The sequence below is a fragment of the Oncorhynchus clarkii genome, chromosome 9, assembly GCF_045791955.1.
Source record: "Oncorhynchus clarkii lewisi isolate Uvic-CL-2024 chromosome 9, UVic_Ocla_1.0, whole genome shotgun sequence".
Classification (NCBI taxonomy): domain Eukaryota; kingdom Metazoa; phylum Chordata; class Actinopteri; order Salmoniformes; family Salmonidae; genus Oncorhynchus; species Oncorhynchus clarkii.
Genome location: NC_092155.1, coordinates 78,579,531 through 78,590,145, shown reverse-complemented (window position 1 = coordinate 78,590,145; position 10,615 = coordinate 78,579,531). Strand labels below are relative to the sequence as shown.

The 10,615-nt window shown below is 43.7% G+C and overlaps 1 protein-coding gene across 1 annotated transcript in view; it reads right to left on the bottom strand.

Annotated features, from left to right (window-relative positions):
- LOC139417436 (FYVE, RhoGEF and PH domain-containing protein 1-like) overlaps positions 1-10,615 on the bottom strand; it is a 101,330-nt gene that overhangs the window by 32,619 nt on the left and 58,096 nt on the right. The window contains exons 2-4 of the mRNA XM_071166719.1: positions 6,678-6,974; positions 3,336-3,549; positions 154-901 (exon numbers count right to left, since the gene is read on the bottom strand). Of these exons, the coding sequence (XP_071022820.1) occupies positions 154-901; positions 3,336-3,549; positions 6,678-6,974 (1,259 nt within the window). The remainder of the gene's footprint in view (positions 1-153; positions 902-3,335; positions 3,550-6,677; positions 6,975-10,615) is intronic.

Below are 10,615 nucleotides of genomic sequence, written 5' to 3'. Positions count from 1 at the left end.
CACACAGAAGAAGCTAGATCAGTATCTTGACCAAGACCAAAAGAACAGGTTGTCATGGTAACGGCACTGGAAAATGTTGTGTTTGTATATTTTCCATATTACGGATGGTTCATATGACTTTAATAAGTGATGCTAAAGAAGAGTCTGGCCTACCTCTGTAGAGTCCTGTCTGTCTGTTTGAGGCAGGGCCAAAGGCAGCAGATCCATCATGGGGTTGATCAGTTCAATTGTCTCGTCCCCACTCCCCTCCTCCAAGTCACTGTCCCCCTCCGAATCTCTCCCCCCCTCGGCCGACGCCCTCTCTCCCCCCGGACCCTCGGCATAGCCGGAGGAGGAGGAGCTAGAGAGGCGTGGCAGCGTGAGGGCGGGACTACATGGGTAGATGACCCGGTCCTCGTCGCCGGCGAAACACAGCTCCTCGCTGTGGGACGGAGAGCTGATGCTGTCGATGCCAGAGTCCCGATTGGCCAGCTTGCCGTCCGTCTGCGGCTGAAGGAGGGGCAAGTGTTCAGAGGGGATCTCTGATTGGCTCTCTGATTCTGACCCCACCTGCTCCCTCATCTCCATGGTGTCCGTGAGTCTCTCCGAGGCGCTGTAGCCAGACTCCATGGACATACGCTTGTCAGAGATAGAGCACAACGTTCCTAGTTCATTATCATTGTCATCCTCTGGTACCTCCGTCTCCCCCGGCAACACATTAACCAGCACAGCCAGCCCCTGAGGTAGATCCCGGAGCTCCTGGAGGTCTTGCGAGGAACCAGGGGGCCAGACCACGGGGAGACAGCCCAGAGGGAGCTCTGAGGCTGGGGGAGAGAAGGTGTCCCCTCCTGGTCCCGTCTCGAGGACCCAGGGGGTGCAGAGACCCCCTCCCGTGATATCAGGCACCACAATGATCTTCTCCCTGTAGAGTAAACTCAGATTCAGAATGAAGTCTTAAAAAACTGGAGGAACTATATTATCTGGTGGAGAAAATCAATGACTCCTAAGTGGACAGGATATACTATAACTATGTCATGAATCACTTGGAACTATGCACTTAATGACTAGGAAATATGTCATTAATCACTTGGAACTATGTACTTAATGACTAGGAAGTATGTCATTAAATACTTGGAACTACACGACCGGTCTAAAGTTTTAGAACACCTTCTCATTCAAGGGTTTTTCTTTATTTTTACTATTTTCTACATTGTAGAATAATAGTGAAGACATCAAAACTAGGAAAATGAACACATATGGAATCATGTAGTAACCAAAAAAAGTGTTTAACAAATCTAAATATATTTTATATTTGAGATTCTTCAAAGTAGCCACCCTTTGCCTTGATGAAAGTTTAGGAAACACTCTTTGCATTCTCTCAACCAGGATTCTCTCAACCACCAGGGTAGCCTAGTGGTTAGAGCGTTGGACTAGTAACCGGAAGGTTGCAAGTTCAAATCCCCGAGCTGATAAGGTACAAATATGTCGTTCTGCCCCTGAACCCACTGTTCCTAGGCCGTCATTGAAAATAAGAATTTGTTCTTAACTGACTTGCCTCGTTAGATAAAGGTTAAAAAAAATTGTTGTCACCTGGAATGCATTTCAATTAACAGGTGTGCCTTCTTAAAAGTTAATTTGTGCAATTTCTTTACTTCTTAAAGCATTTGAGACAATCATTTATGTTGTGACAAGGTAGGAGTGGTATACGGAATATAGCCCTATTTGAACTAATGATCCCCACATGTGTATTTCCCACCATGAAGGAGGAGGTGTGATGGTGCTTTGCTGGTGACAATGTCTGTGATTTATTTAGAGTTCAAGGCACACTTAACCAGCATGGCTACCGCTGCATTCTGCAGCAATACTCCATCCCATTTGGTTTGAATCTTAATGGAACTATCATTAGTTTTTCAACAGGACAATGATCCAACACATCTCCAGACTGTGTGAGGGCTATTTGACCAAGAAGAAGAGTGAATGACTGCTGTATCAGATGACCTGGTCTCCACAATCCCCCGACCTTAACCAATTGAGATGGTTTGGGATGAGTCGGACCGCAGAGTGAAGGAAAAGCATAGGTGAAGCTGGTTGAGAGAATAACCAAAGAGTGTGCAAAGCTGTCATCAAGGCAAAGGGTGGCTATTTGAAGAACCTCACATTTAAAATATATTTTGATTTATTTAACTTTTTTTTGGTTACTACATGAATCTATCCATATGTGTTAATTTATAGTTTTGATGTCTTCACTATTATTCTACAATGTGGAAAATAGTAAAAATAAAGAAAAACCCCTTGAATGAGAAGGTGTTCTAAAACTTTGGACCAGTAGTGTATGTCATTAATCACTATGACATTAATCAATTGGAACTATGTCATTAATCACTATGACATTAATCAATTGGAACTATGTCATTAATCACTATGACATTAATCAATTGGAACTATGTCATTAATCACTATGACATTAATCAATTGGAACTATGTCATTAATCACTATAACTATGTCATTAATCACTATAACTATGTCATTAATTACTATAACTATGTCATTAATCACTATAAATATGTCATTAGTCACTATAACTATGTCATTAATCACTATAACTATGACATTAATCACTTGGAACTATGTCATGAATCACTATAAACATGTAATTCATTACTATAACTATGTCATTAATCACTTGTAACTATGTCATTAATCACTATAACTATGTCATTAATCACTATAACTTTGTCATTAATCACTATAACTATGTCATTAATCACTATAACTATGACATTAATCACTTGGAACTATGTCATTAATCACTATAAACATGTAATTCATTACTATAACTATGTCATTAATCACTTGTAACTATGTCATTAATCACTATAACTATGTCATTAATCACTATAACTTTGTCATTAATCACTATAACTATGTCATTAATCACTATAACTATGACATTAATATTATAACTATGTCATTAATCACTATAACTATGTCATTAATCACTATAACTATGACATTAATCACTTGGAACTATGTCATTAATCACTATAACTATGTCATTAATCACTATAACTATGACATTAATCACTTGGAACTATGTCATTAATCATTATAACTATGTCATTAATCACTATAGCTATGTCATGAATCACTTGGAACTATGTCATTAACCACTTGGAACTATGTCATTAATCACTTGGAACTATGTCATTAATCACTTGGAACTATGTCATTAATCACTATAACTATGTCATTAATCACTTGGAACTATGTAATTGGTTCCATTGTAGGCCTACTGTGAAAACTGAGGTCAGCTCAAATACTTGACCTAAGTTTGATCCTGAGAATGACGGCTCACCTCTCAAACTTCTCGATAAGGGAGAGCACGCATGCGGTGGGGGAAGAGCTTCCCTCAACGCGGGGGAGTGTTTGGGGATGGCTGGCTCCTCCCCCTCTGGGGTCTGCAGGCAGAGGTCTACAGGGCGGAGGCAGAGGGAGGGGCTTGTCCGGGGCGCGGGGGCGTGGTCTAGCAGCACCAGCACTCTTCTGCAGGTGAGGAGGCTTTGGGGGCACTGAGGAGAAACAACACGACATACAACATGTTACTGACTGAGGAGAAATAACACGACATACAAGGTGTTGATCATCTTCGTATTTTACCTAATATCTCTGATTAAACTACAGTAAACACAGTGTTACTGAACAGATAAAGAGGGACGTAATGTCTTCTTTATTGTCCTACTTCGGATAGTCGTTGTGAAGCCAAGATTTTATAGTTGATATCATTAGGCGGCCATGTCGGATGTGGCATGGCTTGCAAACTGTAACAGATTACAAAGGTAAACCCAACCGCGAGCTGCCCAGTGACGTGAGCCTACCAGACGAGCAAAATTTATATTTGTATTTATTAGGGATCCCCACAGACTCTTCCAATGTGTCCAAACACATTAAGGCGCTTACATTACATATAAAACTAAAGATAAAACGGGACATCGTATAACATTATTACACCACTACATATCTACAATACAACATGTATAATACCACCATACAACAATATTACAATGTACGTGTGTGTAGAATGCGTGTGCTGGTGCTTGTGTGCGTGTGCATGTGTCTGTACCTGTGTGTCTGTGTGTGTGTCTGTACCTGTGTACCTGTGTGTGTGTGTGTGTGTGTGTGTGTGTGTGTGTGTGTCTCTCTTCGCAGTCCCCGCTGTTCTATAAAATGTATTTTTACCTGCTATTTAAATCTGATTCTCCTGCTGCATCAGTTACCTGATGTGGAATAGAGTTCCATGTAGTCATGGCTCTATGTAGTACTGTGGAATAGAGTTCCATGTAGTCATGGCTCTATGTAGTACTGTGGAATAGAGTTCCATGTAGTCATGGCTCTATGTAGTACTGTGGAATAGACTTCCATGTAGTCATGGCTCTATGTAGTACTGTGGAATAGAGTTCCATGTAGTCATGGCTCTATGTAGTACTGTGGAATAGAGTTCCATGTAGTCATGGCTCTATGTAGTACTGTGGAATAGAGTTCCATGTGGTCATGGCTCTATGTAGTACTGTGGAATAGACTTCCATGTAGTCATGGCTCTATGTAGTACTGTGCGCCTCCCATAGTCTGTTCTATAGTTTAAACAGACAGCTCGGTACATTCAGCTTGTCAACACTTCTTACCAAAACAAATAGTGATGACGTCAATCTCTCTTCCACTTTATATGCCCTCTAAGCCTGCTTTGTGGCAAGCAACACTGAATCATGCATAAGAGCACCAGCTGTCCCGGATGACTGTATGATCACGCTCTCCGTAGCCGATGTGGGTAAAACCTTTAAACAGGCTAATATTCACAAGGCCGCAGGGCAAGACGGATTATCAGGACACATAGTCAGAGCATGCGCTGACCAGCTGACAAGTCTCTTCACTGACCTCTCCCTGACCCAGTCTGTAATACCTACATGTTTCAAACAGACCACCATAGTCCCTGTGCCCAAGAACACCAAGGTAACCTGTCTAAATGATTACCGCCCCACAGCACTCATATCTGTATCCATGAAATGCTTTGAAAGGATGGTCATGGACTCACATCAACATCATCATCACAGACTCCCTGGATCCACTCCAATTCACATACCGCCCCAACAGATCCACAGATGACTATATCTCTATTGCACTCCACACTGCCCTTTCCCACCTGGACAAAAGGAACACCTATGTGAGAATGCTGTTCATTGACTACAGCTCAGCGTTCAACACCATAGTGCCCTCCAAGCTCATCACTAAGCTAAGGACCCTTGGACAGAACACCTCCCTCTGCAACTGGATCCTGGACTTCCTGACGGGCCGTTCCCAGGTGGTGAGGGTTGGCAACAACACATCCGACACACTGGCCCTCAACACGGAAGTCCCTCAAGGATGTGTGCTTAGTCTGCTTCCTGTACTACCAGTTCACCCACGAGCGACGATGGTTGGCCTGATCCTCAACGATGATGAAACAGCCTATAGAGAGAGGTCGGAAACCCGGCAGGTGTGGTGCCAGGACAACAACCTCTCCCTCAGCAAGACAAAGGAGCTGATCGTGGACTACAGGAAACAGAGTGCCGAGCACGCCCCCATCCACATCTGTGGGGCTGTAGTGGATCAGGTTGAAAGCTTCAAGTTCCTCTGTGTCCACGTCACTAAGGACCTATCATGGTCCAAACACACCAACACAGTCGTTCAGGAGGCTGAAACAATTTAGCATGGGCCCTCAGATCCTCAAAGAGTTCTACAGCTGCACCATTGAGAACATTGTGACTGGCTGCATCACCGGTATGGCAACTACTCAGCATCTGACAAGGCTACAGAGGGTAGTGCATGCGGACCAGAACATCACTGGGGCCGAGTGCCTTGTCATCCAAGACCTCTATACCAGGCGGTGTCAGAGGAAGGCCCTAAGCATTTTCAAAGAAACCAACCACCCAAGTCATAGACTGTTCTCTCTGCTACCGCACAGCAAGCAGTACTAAAGTGCCAAGTCTGGGACCAAGAGGCTCCTGAACAGCATCTGCCCCCAAGCCATAAGACTGCTAAATAGATGGTTAAATAGTTAACCAAATAGCTACCCGACTCTCTGCAGTTTTCTACATTGCAGAATAATAGCGAAGACATCAAAACGATGAAATAACACATACGGAATCATTGTGTTAAACAAATCCAAAAATATATATTTGAAATGTAGGATTCTTCAAAGTAGCCACCCTTTGCCTTGATGACAGCTTTGCATCCTCTTAACTCGGTACGGGTACCCTGTGTATATAGCCATGTTATTACCTCATACCCATGCACATTGACTCAGTACTGGTACTCTGTGTAATATAGCCATCATATCGTTACTCATTGTGTATTAAATACTACTTTTATTATTTGAATTTTACTTTTCTATTATTTCTCTATTTTCTTTCTCTCTACATTGTTGGGAACGACCTGTAACTAAGCATTTCACTGTTCGTCCACACCTGTTGTTTACGATGAATGTCACGAATAAAACGTGATTAGATTACACTTGTCTTATTTTATTTTAGTACTGCAGCAGTATCGTAGCTCCACCCCTCCTGAACCCCCAGTAGCTCCACCCCTCCTGAACCCCCAGTAGCTCCACCCCTCCTGAACCCCCAGTAGCATGTGACAAATAACATTTGAATTGATTTTGTTTTACCTTGTGGTTTAGGCCCAGGTAAGGGAGGGCGTGTCTTGAGGGCGGTGGAGGGCACTTCTTGAGGAGTTCCACTCCCATTGTCTCCTCTGTTACAGCTGTGTCGAGCGGGGTGCAGCAGGGCCCCGGGGGGTTGCAGACCCAGTGGCCCTGAGGTTTGAGGGCCGGGGTCTGAGCTTAGGCGAGGGGTCTCTGTCTGGGTGTCTGAGTCGTCGTCGTGGGCCCCGAGGCATGCACCGTGAGCACCAGGCTCCAGGGATAGGCTCTTAGTCATCAGCCGAGGACTGGAGGAGGACGGGCCTGGGGAGATGATAGGTAGACAAGTTATAGAGTATACAGTATTATACCTCGTACTGGAGGTCACTGAGAGAGAGAAACATAGTCAAGACAATCAATCAAATGTATTTATAAACCACTTTTTACATGAGCAGTTCTTGTACAAAAACCCAGCCTAAAACCCCCAAAGAGCAAGCAATGCAGGTGTAGAAGCACGGTGGCTAGGATAAACTCCCTAGAAAATCAGGAATCTAGGAAGAAACCTAGAGAGGAACCAGGACATCCGTTACATAAACATATACATTATAGAGTATTTAATACTGGACTGGATGAGGACGGCTGCCCAGTTGGCTGCCCAGTTGGCTGCCCAGGTGGCTGCCCAGTTGGCTGCCCAGATGGCTGCCCAGTTGGCTGCCCAGTTGGCTGCCCAGATGGCTGCCCAGTTGGCTGCCCAGTTGGCTGCCCAGTTGGCTGCACAGTTGGCTGCCCAGTTGGCTGCCCAGTTGGCTGCCCAGGTGGCTGCCCAGTTGGCTGCCCAGGTGGCTGCCCAGTATTGGAAAGCTCAGGAAAACATCAGTGAAGCTCATCGGCGGCAGGTAGCCTGGCGGGAAGGAGCGTTGGGCCGGTAACCAAAAGGTTGCTGGATTGAAATAGCTTTGGTTAGTGAGGCAGCTCCAAAATGCAGGTGTTTCAGCCTAGCTCAGTGCTTTCTGTAGTGGTGGGGCTAGCAAGCAGAAAATACGGAGTGTAGGGGTTGTTAATATTCTCCAGTTGCGCCGTGATTGGCTCAGTGTTCTGTCACTCATGGGGACACTACGTCACCGCAAAATCTACAAGGAGAGCTCAAAAATTCTAGCCCCTTGGGTGCTGCCACAGAGTTACATTAGTAGTGCCCATCCAAGAAGGCTCAAGGTCATTGGCCACAGATAAAATGACGTCAAATCACGTTGTATCTACAGTCGCTTTGATTGGACTGATCATGTCAACATCAGACTTTCAAAATCTTAGCTAGAAGTCATCATGAATCAAGTCGACAATCTACTGGCAAATCCTTATTAATCCTTGTCATATGAAGAGAAAGAATGAAGGGGAATTATAGATAAAACATATCGGTGCTCATGGACCGTTGGACATAAACATTACACAACACGTTGGAAATCACATAATTCAACAATGGGTGGTTTGGAAGGAATCAGTGGCTAACTGCAAGTGTTGCAAAGCAATCCCTAGCCTGCTATTCAGTGGAGAGGGTGTGTGGTCCAAGTCTGGGTTTAAGAGTCTCTTTTTCCAAGCTTAAAAGGATAAACAGTCAACATTGGCCATGCTGTCAATCCAGCATGACTTCTGTTGTGTTCAAAACAACTGGAATCTCGGAACTGGGAAATCTCAGGCTTCAGTGAGTTCCAGAAAACTGGGTCATTTGCCCACAAAGGACCACTGCACCACCTTCCTCTTCAAGTGAGCACAGCACAACAAGGTGAGTCCAAAAATGTCTAGTATGCTGCTGCATAAATGATGTAATATGTCAGGGAGATATGTATACTGTAGCTAAGAAAGTCATACTAAGTATGTAGTAAGCTGTATGTAGTAAGCTGTTGGTAGCCCATGTGCCTCACCCTAATAATATGGTCCCTTTCCCCCTCATATCAAATCAAATGTTATTTGTCACATTCAACAATGGTGTAGTAGACCTCACAGTGAAATGCTGCATACAACAGGTGTAGTATAGACCTCACAGTGAAATGCTGAATACAACAGGTGTAGTAGACCTTACAGTGAAATGCTGAATACAACAGGTGGAGTAGACCTCACAGTGAAATGATGAATACGACAGGTGTAGTAGACCTTACAGTGAAATGCTGAATACAACAGGTGTAGTAGACCTCACAGTGAAATGCTGAATACAACAGGTGTAGTAGACCTCACAGTGAAATGCTGAATACAACAGGTGTAGTAGACCTTACAGTGAAATGCTGAATACAACAGGTGTAGTAGACCTCACAGTGAAATGCTGAATACAACAGGTGTAGTAGACCTTACAGTGAAATGCTGAATACAACAGGTGTAGTAGACCTTACAGTGAAATGCTGAATACAACAGGTGTAGTATACCTCACAGTGAAATGCTGAATACAACAGGTGTAGTAGACCTTACAGTGAAATGCTGAATACAACAGGTGTAGTAGACCTCACAGTGAAATGCTGAATACAACAGGTGTAGTAGACCTCACAGTGAAATGCTGAATACAACAGGTGTAGTAGACCTCACAGTGAAATGCTGAATACAACAGGTGTAGTAGACCTTACAGTGAAATGCTGAATACAACAGGTGTAGTAGACCTCACAGTGAAATGCTGAATACAACAGTGAAATGCTGAATACAACAGGTGTAGTAGACCTCACAGTGAAATGCTGAATACAACAGTGAAATGCTGAATACAACAGGTGTAGTAGACCTCACAGTGAAATGCTGAATACAACAGGTGTAGTAGACCTCACAGTGAAATGCTGAATACAACAGGTGTAGTAGACCGTACAGTGAAATGCTGAATACAACAGGTGTAGTAGACCTCACAGTGAAATGCTGAATACAACAGGTGTAGTAGACCTTACAGTGAAATGCTGAATACAACAGGTGTAGTAGACCTCACAGTGAAATGCTGAATACAACAGGTGTAGTAGACCTCACAGTGAAATGCTGAATACAACAGGTGTAGTAGACCTCACAGTGAAATGCTGAATACAACAGGTGTAGTAGACCTCACAGTGAAATGCTGAATACAACAGGTGTAGTAGACCTCACAGTGAAATGCTGAATACAACAGGTGTAGTAGACCTCACAGTGAAATGCTGAATACAACAGGTGTAGTAGACCTCACAGTGAAATGCTGAATACAACAGGTGTAGTAGACCTCACAGTGAAATGCTGAATACAACAGGTGTAGTAGACCTCACAGTGAAATGCTGAATACAACAGGTGTAGTAGACCTTACAGTGAAATGCTGAATACAACAGGTGGAGTAGACCTCACAGTGAAATGCTGAATACAACAGGTGTAGTAGACCTTACAGTGAAATGCTGAATACAGGTGTAGTAGACCTTACAGTGAAATGCTGAATACAACAGGTGGAGTAGACCTCACAGTGAAATGCTGAATACAACAGGTGTAGTAGACCTTACAGTGAAATGCTGAATACAACAGGTGTAGTAGACCTTACAGTGAAATGCTGAATACAACAGGTGTAGTAGACCTCACAGTGAAATGCTGAATACAACAGGTGTAGTAGACCTCACAGTGAAATGCTGAATACAACAGGTGTAGTAGACCTCACAGTGAAATGCTGAATACAACAGGTGTAGTAGACCTCACAGTGAAATGCTGAATACAACAGGTGTAGTAGACCTCACAGTGAAATGCTGAATACAACAGGTGTAGTAGACCTTACAGTGAAATGCTGAATACAACAGGTGGAGTAGACCTCACAGTGAAATGCTGAATACAACAGGTGTAGTAGACCTTACAGTGAAATGCTGAATACAGGTGTAGTAGACCTTACAGTGAAATGCTGAATACAACAGGTGGAGTAGACCTCACAGTGAAATGCTGAATACAACAGGTGTAGTAGACCTTACAGTGAAATGCTGAATACAACAGGTGTAGTAGAC